We start from the raw sequence: 16883 nt of genomic DNA on the forward strand, positions 1-16883 counted from the left end.
CTACCCCAAAGTCTCCCCTCTTTACCCCACCCCTTCCTCTACCCACCATCATCACTTCTCTCTTGTATTCACGCATCCCAATTCCAGAGTACATTTTTTTTGTTACTTACCCTATGCTGAGGAGTGAAGAACTGGAGTAAGGCTGCAGCTCTTGAATAGAACTGGGTCTCCTGACCCGACTGCACAGCCCAGGGTTTGGAGGAGGCCAGAGGCAGGTGAAATCCTTTAGTTAGAGGGAGGGGGCCAACATAGGCACTGGAAGCCAGAAGAAGACAGCTTCCTGAAGTGAGGGGTGAGCAGCACAGAGCTGTGATTTGTAGCCAATTGCTTTCACATATATACCTTTGAGTGGTAAAATGTATCACACAAGACTAAGACCCAGATAGCACCTGTTTGCAGCTGGAATACTATATTCCTATAACCAATTGACTGTACATGCCCACTTGTATATTCTTTGGTATCTTTGGTAAGTAAATAAATTTATAACCTTCAGAACTTAACTCTCTCTCCTTATCTTCTTTAATATCTGTTAATAATCCCTTGGTTTGGTTAAAGAATAAGTGCACTATTCTATTCAGTAATGGAGTCAGTTTTGGGATACAATCAGCCTTCTCGAGGTTCTCCCTGGTACTAGACAGCAGAGCCTAGGGGACAAATAACCCCAAATAAATTCAGGGTGTAGTAAGAATTCAAGCTGCATCCTCCCAAATCTCACCTCCCCCCCCCCCCCCCCCATTTCTTTGGAAGTCATACTACTACTGTACCGTTTCCTAAACCTATTGCAATTTTGACTGAAACAGAAATTAAGTTTTAGCAGAAAACAACATGCCACTTAAGATGTCCTTGAAAGGTATTTGGTGGTGTTACTAAAACTAATTTTCTTCCAGATCGGTAGGTCAAACTGCAAAGTTTTTTCAGCAAGTGTGTGAAGTTTCAAAAACATGACCAGTGTTTACATCAGATGGAAGGTGCCGTTGGGAAGATTGAAGCCAGTCAGGTTTCAAGTGAAGTGAGAGTTAAAGAAACTCTGGGTTTACAAAGACAGGTAGAGAATCTTAAAAAAATGTTTTGAAAGCTAACAATTAGGCAATTTTAAATTTCCTGAAAACATATCTATTATCACAACTTATTGTGCTTAGGAACTACTTGATATACTGCTACTGCGAAACTCAGACTTGATATCTTTTTCTAAGGTGTATTATGTTTCTTCTCCAGAGGTGCCGCATCGGATTTCGCTCAAAGGAGGGGATAACCCAATTACTTTCAGCTTTTAAACTAGAATGGGGGGGGAAAGCAGACAGTCGCCCAGGAGCACATGGTTCAGTGTGGAGTGTCCTTGAGGGATGTTATTGAGACAGGACATTTGGGGAATCCCAGTGGAGAGGTTTCAACAATGCTGAAAGTAAGCCAGGTGTGCTTAATGAGAGAGCAGGATAAAGGATGCACATTATTCCCTTCAACTTCTAAGCAGCTTGTAGATCAAAGGAAAAAACACAATTTGAAATGCCCGTATACAAATGCTAGAAGCCTAAAAAATAAGATGGGAGAATATATAGCACCAAATGATGAGTAGATATAATAGGAATCTCAGAGACTTGGTGGAAAGAGGACAATCAATGGGACACTGTGTTAACAGGGTACTAATTGTATCACAAGAAGCAGCATAAGGCGTGTCAAAGCAAATGCAAGGCGCAGATAAAGAAGGCCAAGAGGGATTACGAAAAAAAGATAGCATTAGAAGCAAAAAAAACATAGTAAAATTTTTTTTCGGTATATTAAAAGCAGGAAGCCGGCAAAAGAATCGGTTGGGCCGCTGGATGACCGAGGGGTAAAAGGGGCGATCAAGGAAGACAAAGACGTAGCGGAGAGACTGAATGAATTCTTTGCTTCGGTCTTCACCGAGGAAGATTTGGGTGGGATACCGGTGTCGGAAATGGTATTTCAAGCGGACGAGTCGGAGAAACTTACTGACTTCACGATAAACCTGGAGGACGTAATGGGGCAGTTCGGCAAACTGAAGAGTAGCAAATCTCCTGGACCAGATGGTATACACCCTAGAGTACTGATAGAACTGAAAAATGAGCTTGCGGAGCTACTACTAGTGATATGCAACTTATCCTTAAAATCGAGCGTGGTACCGGAAGATTGGAGGGTGGCCAAAGTAACGCCAATTTTTTTAAAAAGGCTCCAGGGGAGATTCGGGAAATTATAGACCGGTGAGTCTGACGTCGGTGCCGGGGAAAATGGTAGAGGCTATTATTAAAAACAAAATTACAGAGCACATCCGAGGACATGGATTACTGAGACCGAGTCAGCACGGCTTTTGTGTAGGGAAATCTTTCCTGACCAATTTACTTTAATTCTTTGAAGGAGTAAACAAACATGTGGACAAAGGGGAGCCGGTTGATATTGTGTATCTGGATTTTCAAAAGGCGTTTGACAAGGTACCTCATGAAAGGCTACAGAGGAAATTGGAGGGTCATGGGATAGGAGGAAATGTCCTATTGTGGATTAAAAACTGGTTAAAGGATAGGAAACAGAGAGTGGGGTTAAATGGGCAGTATTCACAATGGAGAAGGGTAGTTAGTGGGATTCCTCAGGGGTCTGTGCTAGGACCGCTGCTTTTTAATATATTTATAAATGATTTAGAGATGGGAGTAACTAGCGAGGTAATTAAATTTGCTGATGACACAAAGTTATTCAGAGTCGTTAACTCGCGACAGGATTGTGAAAAATTACAAGAGGACCTTACGAGACTGGGAGACTGGGCGGCTAAATGGCAGATGACGTTTAATGTGAGCAAGTGCAAGGTGATGCATGTGGGAAAAAAGAACACGAATTATAGCTACGTCATGCAAGGTTCCACGTTAGGAGTTACAGACCAAGTAAGAGCTCTGGGTGTCGTTGTCGATAACACACTGAAACCTTCTGCTCAGTGTGCTGCTGCGGCTAGGAAAGCGAATAGAATGTTGGGTATTATTAGGAAAGGTATGGAAAACAGGTGTGAGGATGTTATAATGCCGTTGTATCGCTCCATGGTGCGACCGCACCTTGAGTATTGTGTTCAATTCTGGTCGCCGCATCTCAAGAAAGATATAGTAGAATTGGAAAAGGTGCAGCGAAGGGCGACTAAAATGATAGCGGGGATGGGACGACTTCCCTATGAAGAAAGACTAAGGAGGCTAGGGCTATTCAGCTTGGAGAAGAGACGGCTGAGGGGAGACATGATAGAGGTATATAAAATAAGGAGTGGAACAGGTGGATGTGAAGCATCTGTTCACGCTTTCCAAAAATACTAGGACTAGGGGGCATGCGATTAAACTACAGTGTAGTAAATTTAAAACAAATAGGAGAAAATTTTTCTTCACCCAACGTGTAATTAAACTCTGGAATTCATTGCCGGAAAATGTGGTGAAGGCGGTTACCTTAGCAGAGTTTAAAAAGGGGTTGGACGGTTTCCTAAAGGACAAGTCCATAAACCGCTACTAAACAGACTTGGAAAAATCCAAAATTCCAGGAATAACATGTATAGAATGTTTGTACGTTTGGGAAGCTTGCCAGGTGCCCTTGGCCTGGATTGGCCGCTGTCGTGGACAAGATGCTGGGCTCGATGGACCCTTGGTCTTTTCCCAGTATGGCATTACTTATGTAAGATCAAATTGGAGAGGGGATTGTGCTTTATGTTGAAGAGGGAATTGAGTCAAATAAAATAAACATTCCACATGTCACAGATCGCAGAGTGGAATCATTATGGATAGAAATTCCATGTGTGAAGAGAAGGAGTATTCTTGTAGGGCTGTACGGGACAGAACGGATGGATGAAGAAATGTTTAACAGAGATTAGGAAAGCTGGCAAATTCAGCAAATACTATAATAGGTGATTTCAATTACCACAATATTGACTGGATAAAGGTTACATCAGAGATTGCCAGGGAAATAAAAGTTCTAGATGTAATAAACGACTGATTCTTAGAGCAGCTGGTCCAGGAACTGATGAGAGTGTGTGCCATTTTGGATCTGGTCCTTGGTGGCGAGCAGGGCATAGTGCAAGAGGTGGCGGTGTTGGCTCCCATAGCTCAAACTGTGTTATCACTGTTTCCTATCTGGGATGAACCCGCAAAGGAAATGTACTGTAACTGCATTTCATTTTCAAAAGGGAGACTATAATAAAATTAGGAAAATGGTTAAAAAGAAACAAAGTATTGGTTGCAAAGGTTAGGACATTCAATTAGGCATGGGCGTTATTCAAAAATAACATCTTGGAAGCCCAGACCAGATGCATTCCACGTATTTGCAAAGGTGGAAAAAAAGAGAAAACAGCCAGCCAGCATGGTTAAAAGGTGAAGTAAAATAGGCCATTACAGCCAGAAGATTCTCCTTCAAAGAATGGAAAAAGGACCCAAAAGAAACGAAGAAAATAAGAAGCAACATAAGCACTGGCAAGTCAGATGCAAAGCATTAATAAAGATGGCTAAGAGAGAATATGAAGAGAAACTTGCTGCAGAGGCTAAAACTCACAGTAACAACTTTTTCAGGTACATCAGATGCAAAAAGCCTGCGAGACAATCCGACCGTTACATCATGAAGGAGCAAAAGGGGCACTCAGGGAGGACAAGGCCATAGTGGAGAAACAATGAATTCTTTGCTTCTGTCTTTACGGAAGACGTAAGAGTCTGCCTGTACCAGAAACGGTTTTCAAGGGTGATGATGCGGAGGAATTAAGGGAGGTGTCGGTGGGCCTGGAGGATGTGCTGAGCCAGACTGACAGATTGAAGTGGATCGCCTGGACCGGATGGCATGCGTCCAGGGGTGCTCTGGGAGCTCGGGCATGGAGTTGCTGATCTACTATTGGCAGTGTGTGGCCTGTCATTGGGGTCATCCGTGGTGCCTGGGGATTGGAGGGTGGCCAATGTGATGCAGATTTTTAAAAAGGGGTTCTGGGGGTGAGGCGGGAAATTGTGGGCCAGTGGGCCTGACATCAGTGCCAGGCAAGGTAGTGGAAACTATTGTAAAGGGTAGAATTGCAGAACACGCGGACAAATAGTTTGGTGGGGGAGGGTCGGCGCGGGTTCAGCCAAGAGGGGTCTTCCCTCGCCAGTTTCCTTCATTTCTTTGGGGGTGTCAATGGGAATGTGGATGGTGGTGGGACGGTTGATGTGGTGTGTCTGGATTTTCAGAGTGCTTTTGGAGGAGTTCCTCATGGAAGACTCCTGAGAAGGGTGAGGAATCATGGGATGGGAGGCAGGTTCTGGCATGGATTGGGGGTTGGTTATTGGACAGAGGGGTAGAGTTGGATGGTTGTTTCTCTCGGTGGAAGAGGGTGAGCAGTAGAGTGCCACAGGGATCTGTGCTGGGACTGGTACTGTTTGACATGTTTGTGGATGGTGTGGAGATCAGAGCGACAGGTGAGGTGATCAGGTTTGCGGATGATGCAGAGCTGTTCAGAGTTGTTGAAGCGCATGCGGACTGTGGGGTATTGCCGGAGGACCTTGGGAGGCTGGGGGACTGGGTGTCCAAGTGGCGGATGAGGTTAGGTGTGGACAGGTGAAGGGTGGTACATGTTGGAGGGAGTGGTCCGAATCATAGCTGCCTGATGCTAGGGTCGACCTTGGGGGTCAGCGCTCAAGAAAAAGATCTGGGTGTCGTCGTAAATAATACGCTGAAATCTTCTACTCAGTGTGCGGCGGCGGCCAAAAATGCGAACAGGATCCTACGAATTATTAGGAAAGGGATGGTGAATAAGACCAAAAATACTATAATGCACTTCAATCGCTCCACGGTGCATCCGTACCTTGAGTGTTGCGTTCAGTTCTTGTCATCGTATCTCAAAAAAGATATAGCAGAATTAGAAAAGGTTCAAAGAAGAGTGACTAAAATGATAAAAGGGATGTAACTCCTCTCGTATGAGGAAAGGCTACGGAGGTTAGGGCTCTTGAGCTTGGAAAAGAGACAGATGAGGGGAGAAATGACTGAGGTTTACAAAATCCTAAGTAGTGTAGTATAAGTAAATCGATTTTTTACTCGTTCCAAAATTACAACTAGGGGACACACAAGGAAGTTACATGGAAATACTTTTAAAACAAATAGGAGGACATATTTTTTCACTCAATAGTTAAGCTCTGGAACATTTTGCCAGAGGAGGTGGTAACAGCGGTTAGCGCACCTGGGTTTAAAAAAAAAGGTTTGGACAAATTCCTGGAGGAAAAGTCCATAGTCTGCTACTGAGACAGACATGGGAAGCAACTGCTTGCCCTGGGATTTGTAGTATGGCGTGTAGCCACGATTTGGGTTTCTGCTATGTACTTGTGACCTGGCTTGGTCACTGGCTGGAAAACAGGATACTGGGCTAGATGGACCATTGGTCTGACCCACAATCGCTACTCTTATGTTCTATGTTATGTAACTAATTCCTTGAAACAGCACAGGATGTTATAATCTCTCAAACCACACTGGTTGTATCTTTTTATTGGGAAATAAGATCTCCGTACTTGAGAGGCTAAATTGTGTGGACAAAAAGTAATTTCTTTCCAAATGTTTCTCATGCCACTTAACTTAGATGTAACAGTTTTTTCAGTTAAGGTCATCTCCCTTGTAGATGTTTAATTTCATATCAAGGTGCACAATACAAATATGTAGAATCTTCTCAACTGGAAGCTTTTATATTGAACAAATCTGATGATTTTTCCCTCTAAAAACTGTATCCCCCCTAAATTGTTTCCTTACATTTTTATTTTGAATTTGTATGATGTGAGTTAGGACCTTTGTGCAGTGGAATTTCGCTTATCTGTCCTTTGCTTATCCAACAAGCCTCCTTCTGACATTCAGATGCACACAACTTCTCTCTCTTTCATTACATCTTATTCAATCAAAAGGCAGCAGAGCTAGGTACGATTCTTGAAAAACAAGTTTTTAAACTCTTATAATTGTTTATTTATTTTTTTAATTTACTTTTCTTAGATAAGATTTTACTTTTCACCTGAAACAGTCAGATATATCTGTGACTCTGCTTTCTCTGCAAAGGCAAGTCAAAGGAGAAAAATTTTACTAGGAGAAAACGTTTACTGTCTATAGAGCAGAAACTTGAAGGTTTAAAAAGAATAGACAAAGGTGAGCCCATACAAAAAACTGCAACTCAACGAAGTAAGACCTTGAAGCAAGAACAGTAACTTATCAATAGGAAAAGGCAACAACGTGAACTGTAGAAATGGGGCTCCAGAACAGTTGAGAATTTTTTTTTGGATTGTAAGGAATTGCCTAAAAATTCTCTTCCCCCCCCCCCCCCCCCCACCACTTTGTGGTCTAATGGAGCTTTAAACGTCATTTCTTTCAAATTATGTCTGTCTGTTTATAGCCTCTCTCTGGTTATATTTAGCTCACATTTCTGTAGCAAGTAGAAATTTCAATAAATGAAAAAGAAATTGGGCTCCATCATGAATTAAACACTAGGAAAACTAAAATGCAAATATAAAACTTTGTTCCTATGGTTCACGTGGCAAAGGAACAAGGGCATGCCAATATCAGGACCTATATTGAAAGAGAAAGCTCTGGTTTTTTTCAAATGGATTTTAATGAGGCAATTTTGAGGTGTGGCACTAGCCACCCCATAGTGATACTTATGGCCCTAAAGGTAGGGAAAGTACCAGATTAAGATGGCTATTCAACTAAACTTTATTTAAAAAAAAAAAATTGTGCGGTGCTAGTACCAAGATTAGCTATAATGAGATACAGAATAGTGCTGCATGCCAGGTATAATGGTACTCCTAAGGTGGGAAAAGACCCAACTGTCTATGGTTCCTGTAGGCCAATATCTCTTATTAATTTGGATGCCAAGCTGTCTGCTAGAATTTTAGCAGTGATTGAGGATTTGATCCACAATTTTCAATTGATATTTATTTCTGGCAGGCAAGTGAGTGATATTTGCTAGTTGCTAAATATGATCTGAAGGGCCCAGAAATAGGAGAACCTATCTGGGCTCTGAGCACTTGGACTTTTTATTATTATTATTATTATTTTACTAGTAAAAAAGCCCCGTTTCTGATGCAAATGAAACGGGGGCTAGCAATGTTTTATTCTGTGTGCATGTGGGAGTGTGTGTGTGTCCCTGCCCTCTGGCCTCTCTCCCCTCCCCCCTCTGAGTCCTTCACTGTTACAGAGCCAGCGATTTGATTTCATGCTCTGCTGTTTTCCTTCACTGACTGTGTTACAGAGAGGGCGGGGCAGACACTCATAGGGAAACCGGATATCTCGCCCCCTTCACACTTCCGGCTGGAGGCTTCATAGAACGTTGGTGTTGCCTTTTATATAGAGAGATATGACAATGTGGTATCAAAACAATTTTTCTTTCGCTCAAATTTTTAGAATTATTTTTACTAAATATAATACAGGTCTCATCTGACTTTATGAAAAGCTGTATACGATTTCTGTGTGTATGTTTTAGATTTGTAATTTAAAATTATTTAATTTTACATATTGTTTTCTGTATTTGTTACATAGATGTTATTTGACCCATGATGCAGCCCACCTGGAGAAAACATGACCACATCAGGCATGATTTTTAAGTTGATTAAACTGTTCAAGTTACCTCTGGTTCTCTAAAGTTTTGGTGCTGTTCTCTTATTTTTGCTGCTGTTATGCCTCTCCTTTTGTGTATTCCATTTTCCAGTATGCCTGCAATTACTGTAGAGATTCATAGAACACAAATATAATTGTTGGCATTCGCCCTACCCACCCTTGTTCCAAAATCCACTTCCCATGCCTCCAGATAAACATTTGAATCCCACCCTACAAGCTGCAAGAGGGAATATAGGAGAAGTTGGGTCACGGGAGAGGGTGGGGCTCTAAGAACCACCACCAAGAGTAGAGAGGAGGATAGGAAGCAGATGTGATGAAGAACCAACAGCAAGTCTGTTGGCAGGAAGAGGGGATGGGAACAGGAAGTTAATTCTGCATAGTTTTATAACTGCTTGCTGAGAAGGCAAGGGGATAGATTGCTTGAAGGAGAAACAGTGGGGGAAGCGGGGGAGAGGGTCAATGGTGATTACGGACAGACAAATGGTTGTCCACCATGTTTGTCTTATTGGTGCAGTTGACCAATAGTTATTAACCCCCCCCCCCCCCAAACCAAAGTAGCAGTACACAATGTAAGGCGAGATGCTGACTTTTACTGAACAAGTAAAACCTCTTGGGATGATATCTAGTTGACAATGAAATGGCCTGAGTCAGAGGAATACTAGGGTGCCCAGGAAGCAGTACAACCAGTAAGCTAGTTTGTAAGTACTATTTGCTTAATTTAGCAACATTAAACAAAAAAAATAAGGATTAAAGGATCCAGGAAATTTTAGACTAGTGAGCCTGACGTTGGTGCTGGGCAAAATGGTACAGATTATTATAAAGAAAAAAATTACAGGGCATATCAGCATGGATTAATGAGACAAAGACAACTTGGATTTAGTGAAGAGAAATCTTGCCTCACCAATCTATTACATTTCTTTGAGGGGGTGAACAAAACATATAGCTAAAGGCAAGCAGGTTGATATTGTGTATCTGAATTTTCAAAAGGCGTTTAACAAAGTACCTCATGAAAGACTCCAGAAGAAATCGGAGAGTCATGGGATAGGAGGTAGTGTCCTATTGTGGATTAAAAACTGGTTAAAGGATAGAAAACAGAGAGTAGAGTTAAATGGTCAGTATTCTCAATGGAGAAGGGTGGATAGTGGGGTTCCCCAGGGGTCTGTGCTGGGACTGCTGCTTTTTAACATATTTATGATCTACAGATGGGAGTAACTAGTGAGGTAATTAAATTTGATAACAACAAAGTTATTCAAAATTGTTAAAACACAAGAAGATTGTGAAAAATTACAAGAGGAACTTGCGAGACTGGGCATCTAAATGGCAGATGACGTTTAATGTGAGCAAGTGCAAAGTGATGCATGTGGGAAAGAAGTACCCGAACTATAGCTATGTAATGCAAGGTTCCACTTTAGGTGTTACAGACCAAGAAAGGAATCAAGGCGTCGTTGTTGATAATATGTTGAAACATTCTGCTCAGTGTGCTGCTGTGGCTAAGAAAGCAAATAGAATGTTAGGTATTATTAGGAAAGGAATGGAAAACAAAAGTGAGGATGTTATAATGCCTTTGTATCAGTCCATGGTGCGACTGCACCTCGAATAGTGTTCAATTCTGGTCACTGCATCTCAAAAAAGATATAGTGGAATTAGAAAAGGTACACAGAAGGGCGACGAAAATGATAAAGGGGATGGGACGACTTCCCCATGAGGAAAGGCTGAAGCATCTAGGGTTCTTCAGGTTGGAGAAAAGACTGCTGAGGGAAGATATGACAGAGGTCTATAAAATAATGAGGAGTGGAATGGGTAGAAGTGAAAAGTTTGTTTACATTTTCCAAAAATACTAAGACTAGGGGGCATGCGATGAAGCTACAAAGTAGTAAATTTAATACGAATGGGAGAAAAGTTTTCTTCACTCAATGTGTAATTAAACTCTAGAATTCTTTGCCAGAGAATGTATTATAGGCAGTTAGCTTAGCGGGCTTTTTAAAAGGTCTGGACAGCTTCCTAAAGAAAAATCCACTGCTATTTCTGGGCTAAGCAGCATAAAATGTATTTAACTTTTTTGGGAGCTTGACAGGTATTTGTGTTACGTTCCTCACCTGGTTCCAGGCCTGCGCGGCCGGTTCGGCAGAGCTAATCGGCTATCTTGGTGGTGTTTCTCCAGGATAGGTTGGCCATCTTGGGATGGGCATCTTAGCTTGTGGCAGCCATCTTGGGGTTGGCCGGCTGCAGGAAGGAAGCCCATATTTGGGCGTTGGGTTTCTCTGCTAATGGGGGCAGCCATCTTGGTTCAGCTGCACATGTTTAGGATTGATTCCTGCTCTATTTAAAGCCCGGCCTCCAGTCCTTTGTTGCTTCGGCCTCAATTGTTCTGAGTTGCTGCTGTCGGAGTGCTGTTTGCCGACTAACTTCTGTTCCTGTTTTCCTGTGTACCGGACCCTGGCTAGTTTTCTTGGATATTGCTTGTTTGGTGCCTGCCTTGACCCTGGACTGATTTTGACTATTCTTTGCCTGTTTGAGTACTAGTTCTGGACTGTGTCTGTTTCCTGCCAGCCTGGTCAGCGGCTGTGCAACCCCACCGGTTCCAGAAGTCCTGGTGGCCACCTGCAGATGGGAGCTCAACTCCTGGTGAACAGTGGTTGCTTCCCAGGTGAAGCTAGGGGTTGTCTGGCTGCCTGACCGAGTGCAGTGTCACTCCATCTCTGCCGTGCTCAGTCGGGGCACAGGGGCTCACTACTACGGGTCATAACAATTTGTGACCTAGAGTGGCCACTGTTGGAAACAGGATGCTGGGCTTGATGGACCTTTGATCTGTCCTAGTGTGGCAATACTTATGTACTTATGGTAATTACAATTTATAAGTTTAGTCATATATGCTTTAAGAATAAATACAAATAAGGCATAAATGTTGAAATTATTGTCAATTACAATAATTTCAACATTTATGCCTTATTTGTATTTTTATTTCTTCTTAAAGCATACAGGACTTAATTCTATATACAGTGCTCCAAGTGGTGCGTCATTTATAGAATAGCTGGGATCCGCAACCAACTTCTAGATGCAAGGATTTACACCAATTAAACCCTGGTGTAAATCCCCACACCTAATTTAGGCACAGATCCTCCAAATTCTATAATAATGCGTGCATCTTTAGTGAATGCTTCTGACTTGCCCTTGCCACTCCCATGGCCATGCCCCCTTTTCAGTTGAGCACTACAGAGTTTAAACACACACACCTTTACAGAAGAGTATTTAGCAGGATGCATGCATAGTTGCCAATTAGTGCCAATAATTGATAATATGCACTTAATTGAGGCCAACAGGCTCATTACTTTAATTGCATGTGTCCAAATTTGGGCATGCAATTTAAGGAATTTCCCTTGCACATGTATTAAATCAAAGTTCTAGCTGCACTGCAAAAATACATTTATTACCAATCAAAAGCATTCAAATTATTGAAACCCCTCTTACCTGGCTGGCTGGTTTCATGTACAGATTCATATTCTAAATTATTCAAAGACACACTGTTCATATCTGTTTGATCCGACACTGAAACTACTAGTGATGGCTCTTGCCTTTCTGTTAACACTTCATTTTGCTGCTTTTTGTCACCATCACCATTGGCATTCAGACCTGGAATAAGGATCATAAATTCAAGATATTATACAAGAATCATATGATTTCATTGCCCATCATCTAAAACACAACTTTTCAACATTTAAGTAAATATTTTGCCTCTTTAAAAAAAATTCCAAAGTAACAAAATAAGTTACCCAGAGCTCTCAGATTTTCCAAATTGGAATGAGCATAAACCACAATATGAATTCATAATTTATCCATGAAAAGTACATTGTGTTTTTACCCTATAGGTATCTATCTAGCTGCCAGCTTGCTTTAATGCAATTTCACCCCTGAAAAAAAAAAAAAGTGTGATTTTAAAGAGTCAGAAATGAAACGGAAGAGGACTTCTAGGAACTGAAGTTGCTTATCTGCAACTGGTATCCAACTAGTCTCTCAGATGGTCATATGACCCCTACATGCACTGAATCAGGGCAGTGCCAACACGGTAAGCGGGGTAAGCACCGCAGGGGGCACCTGCCTTCAAGGGCGCCACACCGGCCGCGGCGCTGCTGTCAAGTTGTATTTAAAAATTAAAAAAATAAACCTTCCTGCGTCGGCATCAGCACCTGTGCGCATGCGCTGCTGCTGCCTTCCCGGCGAGAAGAGATAGATAATCCATGTCCGAGATATTTACAGACAGTCACCCGTTCTCCCTTCCCCGATTGGTGGAACTGGGCCGTTGCTATATTCGCAAGCAATGAGCACCTGCCTTCCGAGGCTCTCAGCCAATGAACACATTCTGTCAGTTAAGGCTCGCAGAGCGAAAGGGGGCACGGTGCGCGCTTGCAGAAGAGGCGGACTTGGGAGCGAGCGAGCACTGGTGGGGCAGCTTAGCTTGGTATGGTGGTTGTGTTTTAGTAGGGCTTAATAATGCAAGGTTTTTAGTTAAAGGCAAGTGACCTTTTAGAGACTGAAAAGATAAAAACATTCGTTTGAAATCAATGCTGGTTCATTCTCTTAAAATTGGAACACCATTCTGACACAGATTAAACAAATATCTATTTCCCTTTTTGAAAAATTCTAAAGACGTAGTTCTTAACATTAGAAGATATATTGTTGTATTGTCTCTTCATCTGACTGAAGCTCTCTTCCGTTGTAATCCGCCTTGAATCTTAAATAAGGTAGAATATAAATAATTAGAATAATATCAATTGTGAGAGAGGCGCCACTCCTTCCCCAATACACCGTTCAAAAACATTGGAAATTGCAGAGTAGTGATTGCCCTACTCTGGGTAAGCAGAAGTCACTAAATCCAAGATTTTAACCATCTACACACTGTCATTTCTAGTTGCTTTGGGAATGGTTGGCACTCAACTGCAGTCTTCCATGTCATATAGTTTTACACAGGTGAGAAAGTGACCACTCTGGCTGCTTGAACATCTGTTTGCATAGGGGTTAAGTTGTGCTAATAGCTGCCACAATTACCCTTTTCTGAAAACAATGAAGGAGTTTGCCCAAAATTGGGGAGGGTTAAACTGAAATTTTCCCTCCCAGTAAACAGTGAAGAGGATTGTTCGTTATTAGGAGGTTCAAAAGGATGAGAAGAAGGGTGGGAGAAGAGAGAAAGGAGATGCCACGGGGGGGGGGGGGGGGGGGGGGGCACCACCAACTGATTCTGCAGGGGGGCACCAGAGACCCTAGGCACGGCCCTGCACTGAATGGTATGTTTTTGCAGAGTTTTCAGGTAAAGACTAGATTCCGAGAATTATGTTTTTTCTGTGCCCATGGTCCTGCAAAAATTTCAGAGATTCCCTTTAGTGAAGCTATGGAAGACAGACAGGGAGCAAGTCCAAAGAGAAAGAGGATGGGTCTGTACAATTGGTTAACAGCTGAGCTGATCTTCAGAGCATGCAGACTACAAATGAACACATTTTGCTATCACAGTGAGGGGGAGGAGTGGCCTAGTGGTTAGGGTGGTGGACTTTGGTCCTGGGGAACTGAGGAACTGAGTTCAATTCCCGGCACAGGCAGCTCCTTGTGACTCTGGGCAAGTCACTTAACCCTCCATTGCCCGCCGCATTGAGCCTGCCATGAGTGGGAAAGCGCGGGGTACAAATTTAACAAAAATAAAATAACATGTGACACTTAAAAGGTTAATCTTCAATAAAAAGGAAATCAAAGCAAAACAAAAACCCAAGCATAAACACCCTTTTCTTTCCTTTAAACAGAAAGAACCAACACAAAAATGGGCTGAGGATGGGGCAGGGGAAAGAAGAGAAGTTTGTTATCACAAAACACCAAGGGGGCTGTATACTCCAAACCAAGCATCTTAACTAGAGACCTCATTTAGACTATGAGTTGTTAACTGAAATGTTTGTGTCAGTTTTGAACATCTTCCCAAAGGAATGTAGATCCAGGACTGGCAACTGATGTCATCATGACCTAATATGATGCCCCATGATATGCCATTTTAAGGTTCAGTTACCTGAGAAAAACCATGAGAGCTATAATCTACCACCCAATTTAAAATAAAACTGTGCAACCTCTGCTACTCCTCCTCCGGGAGGTACAAAATAATAATATACCTATGGACAGCCGAACCAAGTTGTGACCCCATTTGGGGGTCCTGGCCCACAATTTGGGAAGCTCTGATCTAGGGTTCTGCCCTCAAGCCAAACAGAAAACCTCCTCCATTCTAAAAAAAATCAAACTGCACAGAAACCAAATGGATTTGATACCAAAACAGAGAAACCAAAAAGACCGATCCCTTCAAAATGACCGTGCCAAATCCAGGCGTTGTTTAGAAATCATATTTGGTACATCCTACTAATAATTACGTAAGTATTAAGTGCACATTCTCCAGTGTCGTCTTTATATCCTGCAGGAGAAGGTGGAAGTGCACTACTATGAACTTCTTACAGACACTGTTGTATCCCCCAAGAGATCAAGTAGAGATGTCCTGGGCTCTCCAGAAACTTTAATAAAAGGAACAGCCCTAACCATTTTCTGCAGAAATCTTTTGAAATGTTTGCCACTGGAGAATAATTCCTTGTTGGTTATGTGGCTGGCTCCAAGCAGAGATCTGGTGAGTAATCCTCTTCAACAAATGGATTCACGCGTCTTATCTTCTTGGCATTATAATACATAATATAGGGAGGGCAAAGAGAAATCTAATTCAATTCAAATCAAACCAATTTTTGTATACCGCCAATATCCCTTGTTATCTCAGAAATCAAACACATTGATGTGTATATTCCTCCCTAAGCTTGGTCTGCCTCAGATCTGCTGTCATCAGCATAAGTTTCATTTCTCCCTACTGCAGCCTGTATACAGAGCGTATGAGCCTCTATCATCAGTAAATATTGGTATGCGCTTCTTGTAAATCACATGACAAGGAGAAATACATGGGGAACTGAGGCTATGTGACCCATATATGGCAGACAAAAAAATGATATAACCTTGAAGTGAGACTGAGGACCCTCAAAAGAAGGAGATGTTCCTCCACAAATGTGTTTAGAGAAGAAGCCAGGTGTTTCATACAATTTGTTTGTTTGCTGTTGCTGCATGATGGGATCATGCTTTACAGATAAGGGCTTAACCAATGACCACTAAGTGTGCATGTGAACACAAGCAGGAGAGGATGGTGGAATAAAGAAAATTACCATTTTTGTATAATGACAAAAAGTAACAGAATATAACCATATACGCATAATGAAGAAAACAGAAAATATCCATACATGAACAGTAAGTTAGATTACAAGAAAATCAAATGATTTAGAAGAAATGAAACTTATACCAGTATATAAGTACAGGAGAAAGCTTTGCTGTGCAGATTTTGCTATTCAGTCTAAACATCTGGCTTTTCTGAGTGGTAAACTGCACTAGAGAGAACAATTATTTTGTACTGGCATAGAGAAACACCAATGAAGATTTTACTTGGTCTGAATTGTCTTTCTTATTCCAGCCAAGGAGTTTACCTCCAAGGGCTGACATGTCTTCCCCTCCTACGAGGGGAGGGACAGGACTACAGAGGGTACCTAATTTTTGTAAAAAACACTTTTCTGAGGCACAGAAAAAGAAACGTTGGCAAGACTGCCAGTGGAAAAAAAAAACTATTTCAGCCATCACTGTAATCAAAATTCAAAACTGGACCCTGCCTTGTCAATTAACTAAGAGGGAGGAAGGGGGTAGAGGGAGGGGAAGGGGGTAAGGGGCATATAAGGGGATTACAGAGTAATAAAAACAAAACAAAAACCAATGTTGATGTTGCAGATGGAAGTGGTGATACTGTTTGTTTACAATTATTTCTGTGCGATATGTGTATGTTCAATAAATATAAACATTAAAAAAAAAAAATTCAAAACTGAATGATGAGGTGCAAAGCCACTAATATCAATATATTCAAGTAAAAAAAAAAAAAAAAAAAGACCAATGCCCTTGACCCTCCATTGCTACAAGGTGCAAAATAAGCACACATACACACACACACATACATATATATGCACAACTGTTGTACTTTTTATTTGTGACTTTAATTTGAAGGGAAAAGGGATGGAATTTGATGTAGTGCCTTGCTATGGTTACAATTATATACTTATATCTCTATATATAAAAGGCACCTCCAACGTTCTAAATTTGTAGTTGCAAGATCGCATGATTCTCCAAAGACAAGCAGGCTGATATTCTCACAAGTGGGGTGACGCCACGTCGGCCCCGGAGGATTTTAAAGCAAAATCTCAAAATCTCTTTACGGC

At 41.8% G+C, this 16883-nt stretch overlaps 1 protein-coding gene across 1 annotated transcript in view; it reads right to left on the minus strand.

Annotated features, from left to right (window-relative positions):
- LOC115467117 (la-related protein 4B-like) overlaps nt 1–16883 on the minus strand; it is a 361916-nt gene that overhangs the window by 289612 nt on the left and 55421 nt on the right. The window contains exon 4 of the mRNA XM_030198824.1: nt 12040–12201. Within this exon, the coding sequence (XP_030054684.1) occupies nt 12040–12201 (162 nt within the window). The remainder of the gene's footprint in view (nt 1–12039; nt 12202–16883) is intronic.

Source organism: Microcaecilia unicolor, chromosome 1 (assembly GCF_901765095.1).
Source record: "Microcaecilia unicolor chromosome 1, aMicUni1.1, whole genome shotgun sequence".
In the NCBI taxonomy this organism is placed as follows: domain Eukaryota; kingdom Metazoa; phylum Chordata; class Amphibia; order Gymnophiona; family Siphonopidae; genus Microcaecilia; species Microcaecilia unicolor.